Source organism: Protopterus annectens, chromosome 10.part0 (genome assembly GCF_019279795.1).
Source record: "Protopterus annectens isolate FY-2018-M chromosome 10.part0, PAN1.0, whole genome shotgun sequence".
Taxonomy (NCBI): Eukaryota; Metazoa; Chordata; order Ceratodontiformes; family Protopteridae; genus Protopterus; species Protopterus annectens.
Window position 1 is genome coordinate 403,928,697 of NC_056744.1, and position 18,797 is coordinate 403,947,493.

Here is an 18,797-nt window from a genome sequence, read left to right on the forward strand (position 1 = left end):
TGTGTGTGTGTATATATATATATATATATATATATATATATATATATATATATATGTGTGTGTGTGTGTGTGTGTGTGCACACACGCGTGTTTATTGTAGAAAACAAATGTTATATCAGTTACTGTGAAGTAGATATATGACAGTAAGACACCTGAGTGCAGGCCCATTGAGCCAATGACCACTCATGATGACCATCCTGTTGAATGTCCTCTAGGTGAGTGCTGCTGGTGATGGAAAGTACTGGTCACTGAACAGCAGTATTCATTGTTTGTTTGTATGTTGACTTTGAAATTGTGTAATTGCAGATGAGGGAAAACAGTTGCTGTTGCATATAAACTGCTGTTTCTTTTTTATGTTTGTACAATTCGTTTTAGTATACACAATAGCTAGGGGTACGGAGGGTGCAGGGGATTCTCCATCTATACTTATACCTGTGTCTATATATCTATCAATGTTATAAACTTTTAAAGCTAATTTATGAGAAAAAAGAATCCTAGCAACTTCACTTTTGATTTGCTGTCACATGACCATGTATTGATTTCAGTTGTGGTAAATACTTGTATGGGCACCTTATAAATAGCCTAAGTATACAACACTTACACAGATATATGTGCACTCTTTTGGTTTTCTGACTAGTTTGGGCATTAATTGCTATGGGCATCTGTGTGGCTTATTGTCTAAGAAGATGCTTTTGAGTGACTGAAGTGCACTTGGCTTATCCTTTCACAGTCACTAATGTAACATTGGTTTTTCCACAACAGTCTTGCCATTACATGCTTAACTGAGCAAAATACTGTTTTACTTTCTTATTTAAAAGGAACTGAACTAATACTTCTGTTTTATGCTAAAAGATGTCAATGAATGCAAGGATGGAACCCATCAATGTCGATATAACCAGATCTGTGAAAATACTCATGGTAGCTATCGTTGTGTGTGCCCAAGAAGAGGTTACCGTTCCCAGGGTGTTGGGAAACCCTGCATAGGTAAGTAATACGTTTTTAAAATGTATATATTATCTGTTAAAAGCGTTGTCAACAGGACATAGTAGTACATTAAAACTCTGCATTTAAAATTAACAAAAAACAAAGCGCTCATAGTAATAATGTAGACACACACACACACACACACACACACACACACACACACACTGGCATTTATGCAGTTTCAATTAGGTTTTTATGACTGGTCTGTGTCTTGGGTTGTTTTCTCTTGATCTTTGTGAGATAAGTTTTAATATTTTTTTCAACATTTTTGGTAATTTTGTGGTATGTGTGCGATGATATATTGATGATTATTTTAATACATGTTAAGAGAGATGTTTAATTGCACATTTTAGTTTGTTTTAAGATAAACCATTATTTTTGGAGGGTATTTACTGGTAATGCTGTTTTCTAATTGATGGATTGTAATGTTTAATTTAACCCTAACCACATTCCTGCCTCTGCTCTTATCCCCAACCCTTCACATTCCTTAAGAAAAACTTTCCCTAAAACCATCACTATTCAAAGTGTGACTGGTGCTATTGTTACTGTTTTTTTTAATGTATTAATTGGATTGCTCCACCTCAGTTAACAAATTCAAAATAAAATAAAGGGAGAGCATTTCCTTTTCTTTTTCAATGGGTAGAGAGTCAGTAATTGAATTACAAATTAAGGATACTGTTAATGTTCAAAGATCAATGTACTTGGTGTCAATTTGTTTTCCCCTCAACATTTTAACTGTATGTGTGTGTGTGTGTGTATATATATATATATATATATATATATATATATATATATATATATAGTTGCATTTCCTAATTTCAACAGTTCATTTTGATAACATTTCATTTTATAGCATAGATAACTGGGTTGGTGTTATGAGAGGGTATTTGTCGCAAGTGTTTGCAGGTTACAGTTAAGCATAAGTTTGAGGTAAGGGGATGGCTTTAGTGTTGTGCTTGTGTGTGTGTGTGTGTGTGTGTGTGTGTGTGTGTGTGTGTGTGTGTGTGTGTGTGTGTGTTTGGGTGTCTGACCCTATCTTGTGTAATGGTAGTGTTACAGAAATGTTTTTTCTAAAGTAAGAGAGAGGGTTATGGTTAGGGGCAGGGCTAGTGTTAGGATTATCACACATTAATAAGGTGGTTATTTCTAAGGAAATTGTTTTAAACTGAAAATCAGTTAGAAAACTGAAGATAGAATCAAGTCAACTCAGCTGAAATATTAAATTCTGGCTGTGGAGGGTCAGTAGTGGAAAGGTAGAGACATGGCTCTCAAATAATCAGTGACATATTTCAACAGGATCAGGGACAGACCCAGAAAATATCAGGGACAATCAGGGACATTTGTAAAATATTAATACTATTAACTTGAGACATTGGCAGAATAAAAGAATGATAATTGCTATGCATTTTGTGAAATAAAAGAAATCTATAAGTCTTACTTACTGCCATTATTTATTGAGTATAATTCACCACCTTTCCTCCAAAAGTCACCAGTTTTAGGAGGGATTAAGAAGGACAGAGCTAAATTTTGGAGTCTAAATCAGGGACATCCCTGGAAATCAGGGACAATTGAAAGATATGGGTAGAGAAATTAAGCAAGATGTACTCTGTAGTGCCCTTGAAATCAATTTAGATTAACTGGCTGTTTACCATAAGAGAACTGTGGAGTGTCTGGCCTGAAAGGTTGCTAATCTCTTTCTGGAAACCTGATATTTCAGGTGTCATTTCCTAATGCTTTATTAGGTAGGAAGCAATTGTCCTGTTACCCAAACATTAATAGTAAAACTAATTGTGTGCAGAGAGTCAGCTGTGATCTGATCAGTGCGTACTTTCTTTAGCTGTTAAGGTAAGTAAGATGTAAGGCTGCCTTTAACTCGTCTGTTTTCCCTTTTTTACATGGAAGTATATTTCTTAAAAGGCAGACAAATGTTTGAGAGGTACTGTAGGGCAGTGCTTTAGTCGTATTGTTTCAGTGCAGGACACCAGTCAAAGTTAGCTAGTTCACTTCAGCGTAAAACTATGTGGTCTTGCAGAGAGGTCTGGTAAGTCATGGTCTTATCAGACACTCTTGGCAGAAAACATGTACCCCAATAGACAGTCATTACTGAAATAGGGATGATTAAAATGAAGGGTAGAGAATCTTGTGGGCTGGTTAGTCCAAAACAAGTCTAACAGGTTACAATTACCTGATAGATGATTAGGTTAAGTAGGTCCATTAACCAGATGGAATAAACCTTGAGCTGACAAGGTGGAAGTGGGATGAAAGCCCTCCTTGGATTCTTATTTAATACTGAAGTCTCCAATGAAAAGGATTTCCTCTGGGTGATTTTACCCAGTACTGAGTATGAATGAAAAAAGTTCTTCCCTCATTGATACTTGTGAGTTGCAAGTAGGTTGGTATAATACCCTATCCTTGTAGTTTGAGTGCATTACGTAAAATGCATTCGACGACTACTTACTCAGCTAAGGCCTTGGTTGAGGTATTGAGAAAGGATGCTAGCTGAAGGTAAACTTCCTGACAAGACATATTGTACCACCAGTATGTGGTCCTGGTCTCAGGCACTGATACAATTAGACAATATGGAAGGAAGATTTCCATCAACAAGCATAAGCCAGGTGTCAGTAATTACTGTGATATGCATATTTGTTATGGATTATACAAAGGTTAGTGTAAGTAGTCTTGAAGTTCCTTCATATGCATGTTTAGTTAGTAACATGTAAGAAACATGTAATAAGCAGCAGATAGTAAGAAGAGATGGAGCTATCAAAGAGATACTAATAAATGCATAGAAATGCAGAGTAGGTGATGTAGTTAGTCATGCAGTGGCCAGAAGTAAAAGCTGCAAGTCTGAAGTAGTGCATTCATGAGGAAGGAAATTACATCATCAAAGGTAGCTATAAATGTGAGTGGATGGGTGGGTGAGTAGGAGCAGGTTGGGCAGTGCTTGCAGAAACACCCTCCCGATGCAGAAGCTATTAGCACCTCAATAGTAAGTGTGGTAGAAGGTGAAGAGGGACTAGCAACAATCTAAACAAGCAACATTTAGGAGCCTTGCAAACCAAGCCCACCAGGTAAGTAAGGCCAGGTTACAAAAAGCAAAGAGCTAAGGTGTCATAATTACTAGAAGTATTCATAGGGGCAGTAAAACAGTAGATTAAAGTGGTGGGTAGGCACAAAAATTAAAGCCTGCTATCTAGGGAAAGTTCATATAATGTGCCATTTAAATACCGTCAATATACCAGCCAAACATTCACTAAAGCAGTCAGAATGTGTTATTAAAACAGAAAAATATTAAAAGAAAAAAAATGATAGAGTCGAGCATTTAGCATAGACAAACTTGCAATGGTAGCTCAGTGTGATAAAACAAGGAAATTTATAGCTAAGTCCAATGGAATTGCATTAATCATAGAGTAGCCTGCAGCATTTGAGATGCTGCCATTCACTGTGTGTGTGTGTGTGTGTGTGTGTGTGTGTGTGTGTGTGTGTGTGTGTGTGTGTGTGTGTGTGTGTGTGTGTGTGTGTGTGTGTGTGTGTGTGTGTGTGTGTGTGTGTGTGTGTCTATATGTGTGTGGTCTGATAACTAAGCATGTAAGGAACATGACTGAAATAAGGCAATGTGCTTCTGAGGTAATTCAGTGCTGTTGCAGCTGTTGGTAAGCTCTATAGAAGGAACAGAGTCATATAGTTTACATATCTCATACAGTGCAAGCAGTGAAGCCTGATGTTTCAAAGATCTGTGAAATATCACAAGAATTTGTAGAAAGATTACCAAGGTATCCAGAGGTGTGTCCCAAGAGCTGTTGACAAGACAGCAGGCTAATAAGGCAAAAATACAATTAAAATTAAGTGCCCTTAATGTCATTAGCTGTGTCAAATTATTAGGGTTTAAGAATAAGAATTGAAATGTAATCAAAATATCAAAAATTTCATTCTTTAAACTGAGGAAAACCTTTCTTGACTGACTGTAGGTGAATCACTGTGGCTTGACTTTATCTAGTGTCCAGTTTTCTGGAAGCATCTGATATTCTCCCTTTTCCTCAGTCTGCATCACTCACTAACCTGGAACACAGTCACAGCACAATAGCCAATTTTATGTCCAATCATTTGAATAAAACTAACCACATTTCTCACTATCTGGAACTAAACCATTGTCTCGTAACAGTATATTGAAAGACAGTTCCCTCCATCCTTTACTCTCCAGATATTCCTATCCATTCAGTCTTTGATACTTGTGCATACCAGCCACAAGTTTCCAATCAAAATGTGAGCATATCATACAGCTCCTAAGTCATGGAATCACTTTGGGGACACTTGATAATGTATTGGCAACTCATGATCTTTTTTTAACTTAAACTAGGAGTACAGTTGCATCTCTTCTGTTACTTGACAATTCCTTGTAATTCTGTGTTATGAATATATATATATATATATATATATATATATATATATATATATATATAAAGGCTGGAAAACTACATTTCCTTGGTAGTAAGTTACGTTTCTCTCTGTATATATGTGTGTGTATAGAGAAAGAGCAAGAGAGCGAGAGATTGGTGAAAAACATATTACAATTTATCAGCTGTATAAAGATATTCCTTAAGCATGTGCATTCCAACAGCTGAAAACAAATAAAGACAGCTCTGGAAGGTATCTGACCATGTGTAACTTGTATATAAACTAAACTTTTCCTTGATATTTCACAGTTATATTTATAAATATTTAAACTGTGTACCATTGAGCATATATTTACTGATTGCATTATTATCATTGTGGAATTTGTTAACTGGTTGATTATGGATAACATTACACCTTGTGTAAGTGCAGGTACCGGAATAGCAAGTCACATAGTTATGTAAGCATGGAGAGTTATCTGTTGCTCACTAACCACACTGGCATATTTATTACACCTGGTTGATCTAGTGTTAATTTAAAGATTGGTAGATTAAATGACAGATGGATGAACAGATAGGTAGATAGACAGATGAATGTTTAGATAAGTAGACTGATACAGAAGATGCATCAAAGGTTAGATAGATTAGATTTCTGAGAGAGACACAGATGGATAGACAGAAAGACGGTTAGACAGATTGGTAAAGAAGATATATCAAAGGTTAGATTACCAAGATATACAGAGGAACAAAAGATGCATCACAGGTTAGATAGATGGATGGACAGATGATTCATTTTATTTGTAAGAAGGGCTATGGTCCCCTTAGCCCCCTGTACCAGTTATTTTTTTAAGATTGAGATCGAGAAGGTAAACAGAGGCACCAGTCCTTTTTAGAAACAGAATTAAGTTAAAACACACTTGGCATGTGCCATGGCTCCAAACAAATCCAGTGCACCTTGACTGTTGCCAAACAGCCAGCAGTCATTCAGAATAATGCCGCAATGTCAAATTATATGGATGCTGTAACATTTTAACAGATATGGAGACACAGTGCTAAGCTTCAGTATTCAACGTTATTGCTATTGTTTGTATGATTCATTCTTTACTGTCTATTATATGATTATTATCATTGCGGAAATGGTTCTTTGTGTGGTCTAATCAATTGCTGAACATTGTATGGTGTTCATGGGTTGGGGGGTGGCATAAGGGTTACAGTGTACCTCATAAACAACAAGGTACAAGATTTGATTCTCACCTTTGAAGGGAAATTGGCTAGGCTTAAAATGGCCTGCAAGGGCAGCTAGCATAGTAGTTACCTATGAGCTGTCCACACTTTGATTTGGGGAGCTCAAATAACAAATAAGTACTGTACTGAACGGACAGGATGGCTGCCACCTCTTGGTCATATCATTTGTTTGTTGTCTTTCCCCTGGGAAAATGCTGAACTTTTTATTAAACACAGGTTTCCCTCTAGCTTGAACACTGAATAGGCGTTATTACAGCTCTGTAGTCAAGTTGTCCATTTTGCTTAAGGTGTAGCAACTTCAGCTGCAGACTTCACTGCCTGTCAGTGTAGAATACACATGCTTATTAAAAGGTTAAACTAACCTGCTTCAGTAACAGTGTAGGATATGGCAGTCGTTCATCAGGGCCTGCATGGTTTCAGCAACAGTGCTCATTAACTGCACTCTTAGTTATTCTGAAGATGCTAACCGTGTTGTTGGCTCATAAAAAAGCCTTGTCTGATTCAAAATTCTCATACACAAAATAAACTTGAGTATACAAGTTACTTAAAAGGTGGGGGTGGGGAACATTACTGAAATATAGGACATTGATCTTTACAGTGGTTCTTACTCCAGGGACTCTGAGCACAACTGAATCAGTCAGTATAATCTATACTAATATGCCACATGAAGAATCTACAGTAACCTTTCAGTTTTTAATCTTTAGTTCCAAATCCTGCATTTTTCTGACTTAACTGTATTTAAAAGTTGGCAACATAAACTGAAGTGATGTTCTTTATATGGATCACTGCTGCAGTACCTAAGCTACATGGGTTTTGTCCTGCACAGGATACAACATCCAGCCAGCTTCTAAGCTTTGAAGGCACCTTTCAACCACCCAAACCATTAGTCACTGTGATCTTCTGCTGAAGTAAGTGCTGCTGTGCACGCCTTCAAGGATCGGCACTCGGCTAATGCTGTTATTTTGCTCAGATAAGTTCCCTCCTGGGGGAACTTCCACTGTACTTCCAGTGAAAAAAATGTACTTTTTTTCTGAAAATACTTAACTAAGCTAGGGAAAATGTTTTTAATGACTGTTACATGAGTTTTGTTCACTTTTAAACAGGAGTGTTACTTTGTTTTTTACTTTTGTGGTAAAATGTTGCTAAAACTAACTTTAAACTATTTTTTCTGTGGAAAATGTTATGTTGTTTTACTTTTGGGGGCTGGGGTAAGTGTACAAAATGTTTCTTGTGTTTTAATGGGGAAAAGTTACTTTTGTGCAACCTACCTCTTTTAACGACTATTGCTGCTAAACTTCCCGTTGAATTGAGCACCTTTTTGGCTTCACCTTGGATCAGTTTACTGGTTCCTTGGTTCTTCCTTCTTCCAGCTACAAAAAGAAGAAAATTGTTAAACAGCCTTTGCTACAAAAGCTGGCTGTTGAAGTATATCAGCCACAGGTGCGTGACTGCTGTGGCCATAACTAGTTCCTCACACCACTCATCTTTTTCTTTGGCTCCCAACTGTGTAGTCCCTATAGCCACCATACACGAGAGGTTAGACGTCCTCTGCAGCTGTTGGATGGCCTTGGTGGGCAAGGGAGAAAGGGCAGGGAATACCACAAAGCTGAAAGCAATGCCCATCCCGAGGAAGATTTTTGCTGAGAAACGGTCAGTGTCAATGTAAGAATCTTCTCTGTGTGGAAGATTTTCAGTCCATATATCTCTAGTTAATCACTGTATATTAATCAGATTAGACAAAAGTAGTAGAAGTGGAGAACTTAAACTCATCTTAAGTAAAAAAAAAAAAATAATAATAATAAAAAATATATAATTGTACAGAATTACTAAGTATTCAAAAGTAATGTAATGTAAAAACATGCTGGCTATGCCCTTGCAACTCCCACTCTAATATCATCCACCCCATCCAACCACTACCTTTCTTTCCACTCCACTAACTACCTTGATTATAGCAAGCTCAGATGCTCATAAGCCTAGTACTTATTATACAGCAGGAACTTCTCATTGTAACATTTGTTAATGTCTGTTATGTACTTCACAGATAAAGATTCTAGTTGTCTACTGATGTACTATGTTCTTCATCTGTAAATATGTTGTAAGTAATTGCTATGTTAAATTGTTAATCGCTACGTAATTCAATGTAACTACTGTCTGTTTATTTTACTGTGGAGCTTTTCTCCCCGGGCCTCCGCTGAAAATGGACCTACGTCCAGTTGGACACTCCCGGTCAACAAATTTAAATAAATAATTAAAAATAAATAAATAATCCAAGCAAGGCAGGCAGTCTGTTTCCAGTCAAAAAACCTTTATTAAGTACACAGACAAATGATCCAAGTAAAACAAAAATAAAGTAATAGTTTCCTCACAAGCTTTCTAAAAATATATATATACTTTTTATCAGGCAAGAGAGTGATTTATTGTGCTGTAAAACAAAGTGTTATTGGTAAATATGTTAAATTCACATCCCTTTCCCCATCAATGTGACATTCGAGCTGGTCCTGCCCTACTCAGTAGCTCTCATAATAATATAACCCTTATGTACTTTAAATAAAATTTATAATGATGTGGTACCTATTATTTAACCAGATTAATAAGTAGATTATTAAGTCTGTGATTTTATCCAAGACAGTATACTACATGGCTGGAAATATATCAACCTTAGTTCATTTGGCAATCAAAAAATATGTATAAATATATACATATACACTTTGCATGTAAAAAATCAGTTGTAAAAATCATATTCTATTTTCATAACCTATTGTTAACAAAGATCGCTTTTGACCTTCTAGACTTCTTCAGGTCTGTGTACAAGAACCCTAAAACTATCTATAAAAATATATATAATTGTATAATTAGTACTGTTATTACACACCATTTTGAATAAAGTAGAAAAATGAGAACCAGAAAAAGAAAAAAATGATAAGAAAAAATGTATGATGATGGAAACAAAATATACACTTAAATTACAACTGATTTAAAATGGTATGTAAAACCAACTGATAGAATACAATAAAATAAAATTAGTCATGTAAACAATGTGGCCATTTTCTAAGTTCCAGTGCACTTTTAATTGAACAGTAGTAGTTTAGGCCAGGCTTCCTAAAAGCGTTCAGCTTTAATTGCCACATGAGTTCATGTTTCTCCAGAATATTCGTGATGTCTCCTTCAAGAGCACCCATGTCTATGTGATCCAGGATCTGGAACTTAAAACTGTGCGTCTTTTATGAAGAGAAAGGCGTTTGGCTAGTGCATTATTTTTACATCCAGAGCGGAGTGCATTATTTTTACATCCAGAGCTGATTTCTGACAGATGATATGAAATCCTACGCTTGAGTTTATTTACAGTCTTGCCCACATAGAATGCATCACATTCATTGCACTGTGTCCTGTAAATGACTTTTGTAGTGTTACAGTCACCCCCTGCACTGGTCTTAATGATTTTCTTTAAATAAGGGCAATAAAAACTATCACCTTGCTGTATAAATATACAAAATGTACAATTAGTTTCACATCTTTTAGTGTTTCTCTCATATGGTCTAGGTTTAAATTCAGCAAAACTTCTAATGTTCCTGGCCTTCCTATAAGCAAAGGATGGGGCTTCACCTAAGATGTTAATCAGAAAAGGTTTTCCTGTGACAATGTCCCAGTTTTCTTCAGTAACATTTTTGATACTGTGATAATCCAAAGTGTATGTCAAGATGCAGCTATTTTTGCATTTGTTATTCTCTGTGGAATTTTTTAACATTCTCCTACTGGGGAGGTTGAGTGAAGGTGCTTCAGTCCTTTGAAGTTCTATAATGGGTTCCAGGATGTTTTTTAACATCTGACTTTCATAGCCTCTCATGAGGAAACCATTCTCTAAATTGTTCAGGTTTATCAAAAATGGTTCCATCTCTGTGGTAATTCTAGCTAATCTATAGCCTTAGGACTGCACTATATTATACTTGTTTTTTGTAGGATGTAGACTTTTACTGTGGAGTAATAAGTTAACCCTCATTGGTTTTCTGAATAGATCAGTGGTGATTCTGTTATTGTTGGTGTCCTTAGAAATCTGCATATCTAAGAAAGTGGTTGACGTATAGCTATGGGAAGAGGTAATCTTCAGGAAGGGGTTGTTTGATTGAGGTAACTGATAAAAATCTCCAAGCTGCAAGGTGTCACCTTCCCACACAATAAAGATGTCATCGATAAAATGTAAATAGCATGTGATATGCTGCATGTAGTCTGTGTTGTTTAAAACAAAGTCCTCCTCCCACTTGCCCAGGGCTATGTTAGCTATGCTGGGAGCCATGGCAGCCCCCATTGCTATACCAGTTTTTTGTTTGTAGTGTTTGCCATTGAAAGTAAAGAAGTTGAAGTCCAGTACAAGATTAATGAGCTTGCTTAACTTTTGCAGTTGTGCCTGTGTACCTTGATTATGTTTCTTAAAAGACTCCTCCATAGCTGCTGTTATGCTGTAATTGTGAGGGACCACAGTGTGCAATGATTCCACATCAATAGTTAATAAAATAGTCAGCTTTCACTGTAATGTTTTTTTATTTTCATCAAAAAATCCATTGAATCTCTTATGTATGACTTATTCTTTTCTGCTAAAGGTTTCAGCAAGTAATCAAGGTAAATGTCTGTGGCTTCAGTAAGGGAACCTCCACTTGCTACCACCAGTCTACAAGGTGGGTCTTCTCTGTGGTTGTGTGGCTTTGGTATTCCAAAAAAGTAAGGTAAACGTGGGCATGGGCTCCATAAATAATTATAAAGAATTTCAGTGATAAGTTTTTCTTCCCATAATGTGGTGAGATTAGTGTTCCATAAATCATATGCTCTTTTTATGTCATCCATGGTAAATAACTCACTAAATCTGTTATCCTCCAGCATGTTCTCTATCTTTTGGTTGTAGCTAGTGGTATCAGTCACGCGTATACCTCCTCCCTTGTCTGCCTTCATTACATGCCTGGATTTATCATTGCCTAGCTCAATCAATGCTTTTCTTTCTCCCTGTGTTAAGTTATAAAGTTTTTTCTTAGTAGGTTTTTTAAGGAGTTTCCTGATATCCATCTCACATTTCACTTCAAAAGCAGCTAATGTTTGATGTAGTGGTGGACAATAGCTGCCAGAGCTTTTTATAGTTTCATCAATAGGCTTATTTTCAATGTCATTACTTTTGCCATGAAACTGTACCCTTAAGTTGAGCTTCCTCACAAACATTTTAAGGTCTGTCAGTACCTGAGCAACCTCACTTCTGCAGCTTGGTACAAAAGTAAGTCCTTTGGACAACACACTTTCTTCATCTTCAGTCAGTGCTTTAACAGAGTGATTCCAGTTAAGTGGAGCACCTGTTATTGTGGCACATGTTATTGTTGTTATTGTACCTGTTATTGTGGCTGGTTCCTCTGTCTAAGCCTGGGGCCTGGGTTGTAGTTGGGGTTCCAGTCGAAATTGCCCAGGTATTGTATTTCCCTCACCCCTGTCCACTGTTTGGCTCTCCTGTCTCCCTGGGGGTTCGTGGATAGAGTATGAGACCTCTGGAATTCCTCCTCTGCTTTCTGGAATCACACAGTGGGTTGTAGTAGTGTTCCTCGCTATGGCTGTGGTAGGGGGGGAACCTGGTAAGAGGGATAAGCTCTGGGGCTCTGGTGGTGGTCGTCATTCTTCTTCTGTTATTGGTGCTGAATTTGGTATTGGTGTGGTGGTTGATGTCTGTGCTGTCGATATTGGTCTTCCTGAACAAAAGGTCTATTTGAAGATGCTGCTGCTCCTGGTAGCTGGATTATCTGTGGTCCCGGTTGTCCTGGTAGTCCTGTAATTCGTCCTGGGGAACTCTTTGTCGCTTCTGGTTGCCTCTGTAGGTTACTTTCCTGTCCTGATCCTTCTGTGATGTCAAAGGCTTCTGTGGAGTGTTGATAGCCAGAGGGGATTGGGATGGTGGGGAATGAGATGTTGGGGGGGCAGCCCCCTGGTGATCCTTTATTTTGCCCCCTGTCTAGTTTTGTGTGAGGATCTCCTCTAGGAAAATCCCATTGAGGTCTGCCGGCACGGTTATAATTTCCCTTATATCCCCTGTTATAACTAAAACCTTGTCTGTTGTTAGTTCTCCTGTTGTTGTTGTTATTATTATTGCACCTTCTAGTAAGTCTCCCAGGATCATCTTTGTCCAGTTGATCTCGTTTCATTTTATTAATCTTTCTTTCTTTAATGGACTGCTCATATCCTTTCAATCTTTCTTTAAGCAGCTCAAATTAAGGTTCATAGGTTAATAGATTAGTACTAGGCTAACTGCCCTTGCGAGACATTTTAAGCCTAGCCAATTATCCCTTGTGAGACTCAAACCCTGTACCTTGTGTTTGTAAGGCAAACACCTTAACCATTAGGCCACTTAGCATCTAGGTCATTGTAGTTCTCATTTTCCAATGTTGTTTTTAAAGATGTGATGTCAGCCTTTGTAGCTTCCTCCACACTAAGGTTGTTTCTTACTAGCAGACGAATATGTTTGTAGCTGGCATCCTCTAAAATATCTTCCCATTCCTTAGAAAGTGAATCATCCGTACTTTTCCACATTCGTCTTTTGTTCAGTCTAAGTCCCCTGGGCAGTCTCTTCTTATCTATGCTTTGTTGTAAATAAATATGTTCCCAGTAGAGACCCTGCATGCATTTCAGTTGCTTTTCTAGGTTAGAAAAAGTCTCCGAATTCATATTTTTTGGGCCCATTCTTCCCTGTCCATTTTCTGTATCCGTTTGTATCTGATCTGCTTCTGTATCATTCCAGATAGGTACAGTTAGTAAATCTTTTAGTCTGTCATTATACATGTTTTAAAATGCTAGAATTCCACACCTATTCAGGGATCCTTTGATGGAACAAAAACATTAGTCTCAGAGACCAGAGTACCAACAAAAAACCTGTAATCTCCATGGTATCCCCGAAGTCTCAGAACAACCCACTGAAACAAGTGTAGTGGGGCCAAAAACAAAACAGTGTAAGAAACTTCTCTGTGTGGAAGAGTTTCAATCCATATATCTCTAGTTATTCACTGTATGTTAATCAGATCAGACAAAAGTACTAGAAGTAGAGAACTTAAACTCGTCTTAAGTAAAAAAAATAATAATAATAATAATAATAAAGAATATATAATTGTACAGAATTACTAAGTATTCGAAAGTAATCCAAGCAAGGCAGGCAGTCTGTTTCCAGTCAGAAATCCTTTATTAAGTACACAGACAAATGATCCAAGTAAAACAAAAATAAAGTAATAGTTTCCTCACAAGCTTTCTAAAAATATATATATACTTTTTATCAGGCAAGGGAGTGGTTTATTGTGCTGTAAAGCAAAGTGTTATTGGTACACATGTTAAATTCACATCCCTTCCCCCATCAATGTGACATTTGAGCTGGTCCTGCCCTACTTAGTAGCTGTCATAATAATATAACCTTATGTACTTTAAATAAAATTTATAATGATGTGGTACCTCTTATTTAACCAGATTATTAAGTGGTGCTGCGGTAGCGTTGTTGCCTCACAGTAAGACGCTGTCCGGTTCGACTCTCAGCTAGACCGTCTTCTGCGTGGAGACATGCGTGAATGGGCGTACCTTCGTTGAAGGTTGTGCGTCAGGGCTGGCAAGTCGGCACGTAAAAATCAACTGCCAATCATTAGTGGACCGGAGTTCTGCTGTGGCGACCCCTAACCGGGAAAAGCCGAAAGACACAACAACAACATTAAGTAGCTTATTAAGTCTGTGATTTTATCCAAGACAATATACTACATGGCTGGAAATATATCAACCTTAAGTCTATTTGGCAATCAAAAAATATATATAAATATGTACATATACACTTTGCGAGTAAAAAATCAATTGTAAAAATCATATTCTATTTTCATAACCTATTGTTAACAAAGATCGCTTTCGTCCTTCTAGACTTCTTCAGGTCTGTGTACAAGAACGTTAAAAACCAACTATAAAATATATATAATTGTATAATTAGTTAGTACTGTTCTTCAAAAATTCCTATAAAAAAAGAAATAAAAAATTAAACACGTCTTCTCCTATCTCAGTTACTTTGGACAGGAGTAATTTATTGGGCTTTTCTCAGGTTTTAGTGCAGGCTGTTAACCCTTCTTGTATGGCTGTTTCTGATAAAAGAAAACGTGAGTCTTCATTTTTTTGAATAGACTCAAGAGTTGCCTTTGCTGGCTTCACAAATTTCTGATTCAGATTCTGAGGAGAGTATCACTTCGATCAATGCTTTTTGAAGGATTCTGTTTCTCTGAAACCGTTTCCAGAATGAATCAGTTGTTTCATTGGGAAAACGGTCATGTTCCTCAGCCCCTCCGAAAGTATATGCTGCAACTGGAATTTCCAGAAACTACTCTTATTTCTCCATTTCTGCCTGCTTTGGAGGATGTTTTTGTAACAGCCTGCACTATCTCTGCCAGACAGCCTTTTACTCCCTCTCAAAAGCAGATAGAGTATATAAGTGTCTCAGTCTTTTAAGTTCTAATACACTCATCCTATATCAGACCCAGCAGCTTTTGCTTTAGTGAATCTTGCTGCTAAACATTTGGTTGACACTAATCTGTCTCCTTCTGATAAGGATGTAAAGACTTTTGATACATTTGGGAAGACAGTATATTTGTGTGCAATATTTATTTTTAGAAATTTTCAGTTTATGCTTGCCTCTTGTGAGAATATGAAGAATTTTATTTGTTAGTAGTTTCTTCCTCTGAGGAGAAATCTGCTTAGTATAACATATCATCTTCTGAGTCTTAGGTGACTACCCACTGTTTTAAATGTGTATATGATTCTGCCAATGCCACATCTAGGGCTGCTTTCACTGGAGCAGTTAGGAAGAGGTTTGCCTAGCTGCATTCTCAAAAATTTCCAGAGTGGGCCAAAATGAATTTTGAATTCTCCTTTGGATACAGAACTAGTTTTTGTACTTCTGCTGCTGATGTCATTAAAAAGTGTGATGAGGGAGAAAAGCTGATTTGAGGGATCTCTCAGGTTTTTCAGCCCTTCTTCTCCAAGTTAAGGGATTCAGTGCTCCCTCTACAACTTTATTTAAAATCAAAATAAACACAGCCAACAGGTAAGCAAAGTTTTTAAGGGCAGTGGTAGGGAGGTTCCCAGAAGAAAGCAGGGACCCCCTCCTAGAGCAAAGGACAGGTTAGTAAGTCTGAATAACTATGTAAAGGACATATCTCACCCAAGCTGTGCCTTAATCCTTTAAGAAAGTCTGAACCTCCATTTCTGCCTTTGGCAACAGATAGTTTCAGACAGATGGGTTCTGAGAATAATCCATCAAGGTTAAAGATGGCAGTGGAAGCTCTCTCTTCCTAAGTCAGGGGAAGGGTTTTATTCATGTATGTTTCTGATGCCAAAGAAAGAAGACTTTGACATGCTCTGGATATTTCCTTTCTGAACTTGTTTGTGACAGATAGCACCCAAGTTAACCAAAATAGAAATTTGGCTAAATGAGCAGATGAGAGAGTCTGCTGGGTTAAACACAGTTTATTTCACCAAGTTCAAAATGATTTCAACTCACAATGTGTTACCCTCATTACCCATTTGAACTTTCTAGTGGTCTTATATTTAAAAGCTGCATATTGTCACATTCCTATAGATCCATATTTCAGACATTTCTTAAGATTTTCTGTGTCTGGATCAAATAAAAATTCTCTGTGTTGCCTTTTGGTCTATCTACTGCTCAGATGGTATTCACATCATGTCTAGCTCCTAATGCAGACTGCAAGGTAACTTGCTTATCTTTACAGCGCCTTTTTCAAAGTGTCAGGAATATCTAAGGGATCTTCTTCATGAGCTGGGATTCCAAGAGAACTTGTTGAAGTCTTGTATGCCTCCTTCTCAGAAGATTGTTTTCCTGGTGTTTCTCCTGGACACCTTCATTCAAAGAGCTTTTCTTCCACAGGAAAAGATAGATTTGTGATTAGATATATTCCAGACTTTTTCCACCCAGGGTACCAACACAATAAGGAAATTCCACAAGATTCTGCGTCTTGTGGCATCTAAGATTCTGATAGTACCTCTTGCAAGACTTCACAATAAAAAAATCCAGTGGTACCTGAAATATTTATGATCTCAGCATCAACACCCCTAACATTTTAGATTGCAGTTTTGAGGTTTGTAAAAAGGGAAATTTTGTGTTGAAGACGCCACATTTCTCAATCTCCAGGCCCTACAATTCTGTCTTCCTGCTCCAGCACAGTCAGTCACAACAGATGTTTCAGACTTTGCTTGGTGAGCAGTGTCCATGGAGAATAAAAGTGCAAGACAACATCATATTGATATGGTGCATAAGCAAGGAACAACCATATATTATCCTCTGAGAAGTCTAACTATTGTAGCCCAGGATATAGATTTCCAATATAATCTCACTGTACAGACATCTTATGTACCATCAGAGCAAAATTTTGTGGTAGACAAGCTGAATAAGACCAGGACAGCCCATCATGAAGCGAAACTGAATCAAGGGGGTCTTCCACGAATTGATCAAATAGTGAGAAACACCTCAAACAGCTGTAGTTGTCTCTGGTTACAACAATCAGTTGGCAAAATCCTAAGGACTCCAGGCAGGAAAGCCTGGAAGGCATATGTATTTTCTTTTCTTTTCTTTGGATAGGAATGTTTGTGTATGCTTTTCCACCCTTTCCACTATATCCAGGGTCATTCTAAGCATTCAGAAGAATGCACCAAAGATTATTGTGGTGACTCCCATCTGCCAAAGCAATGGTGGTTCTCCCATCTTGATATATCCTAACCCTAAACAATTACAGATGACTTTTCCTGGTTTGCCTTCAACATCAGCTTTTAGAGCTTTTTGAAGCACGGTTTTGTGCAACGGAACAACAGAGGAGCTATATTATTTAGCCGTCGGAAAAGACAACGTGAGTTTACAACGGAAGGTAAACTCATTCCGAATAGAAAGTTTGTTCTATATTTCGGCTAGGTTGTTGCACGTTTTTGGCAACGGGTTTATTGTGGAACTTCATGGTTATCTTTTTCGTCTGAAAAGACTGTGAAAAGACTGTGTGAGCTCATAAAGAAAGGTAACTTTATTTCAAATTGAAAGTTTCTCTTATTGTGGAAGATTTTTCACAAGTGTTTTTTAAATAGAACCAAAAGGTTTGTAAGAGCTGACACCAACTTACATTATATTTTATTCAATACGTATTGGTTTTACACAGTTGGTGTAACATTTGGCAAAGTGTTTTGGCTGGTTTGCTTCATTTTTATTTTTTGTTAATTACAGATGACTGCCTGGATGACAGAATTGTAAAACCTTTTAGGGACCTTTTTTTTCCTCATGATGTGCAACAGGTATTATTGGAGGCAGGAAAGTCTGCATCAAGACATTCATATTTCAGTATTTGGAAAAGGTTTTCTAGTTGACGCCAAGAAAAGAAACAGCCTGCATTCAGGGTAGTGTTTCCCTGGTTCTACATTATTTAGTGAGTTACTATCCCATGGCCTGTCTTACTCCTCAGTATTCATTTGTTATCCATTTCAGCATGTCTACCTTTAGTTTCCCCTCTTTCAGTGCAGTCTCTTGTGAAAATGTTTTTGAAAGTATGAAGCCTCCCAGAAAATAGGTGGCTTCTACTTGGGATCTTAATTTTATGTATAAAGTCTTTCTCCATTTGAGCCAGTTCATAAAGCTGACTTGAAGTTCTTGACATGAAAGACAGTTTTACTAATTGCTCTGACCTCTGCAATAAGAGTATCTGAGTTGCAAGCTGTCATGGTGAGTCAGCCTTATGTCATTTTCCACAAAGATAGGCTTTCCTTAGGAGCTAATCCTTCATTTATAACTAAAGTAATGTCTGAGTTTACCTTAAGCCATGCTCTCCATCTCTCTGTCTTCTTTCCAGAGCCTAAAATGAGGGAGAATTTATACTACTTACCTTGGATGTCCACAGACAACTCGGGTTCTGTCTTGTCAGAACAAAATCCTTCAGAACTTCTGATCAGTTATTCATTTCTTGTGAAAGTAAGAAAAAAGGGCAACCTCTGTCAAAACAGACTATTTCAAAATGGTCGTCTTAGACTATTACCTTTTATTACATTCACCATAACAAAATTATTCCAGGAAGAGTCAGGGTCATTCCACCAGAACCTTGGCTTCATCTATGGATTTTTGGAAACAGTTGGATTGTAGAACTACGCAAG

At 37.4% G+C, this 18,797-nt stretch overlaps 1 protein-coding gene across 1 annotated transcript in view; it reads left to right on the plus strand.

Annotated features, from left to right (window-relative positions):
- Nucleotides 1-18,797, plus strand: part of HMCN1 (hemicentin 1) — a 5,606,893-nt gene that overhangs the window by 5,498,921 nt on the left and 89,175 nt on the right. The window contains exon 103 of the mRNA XM_044085314.1: nt 853-984. Coding sequence (XP_043941249.1) covers nt 853-984 — 132 coding nt within the window. The remainder of the gene's footprint in view (nt 1-852; nt 985-18,797) is intronic.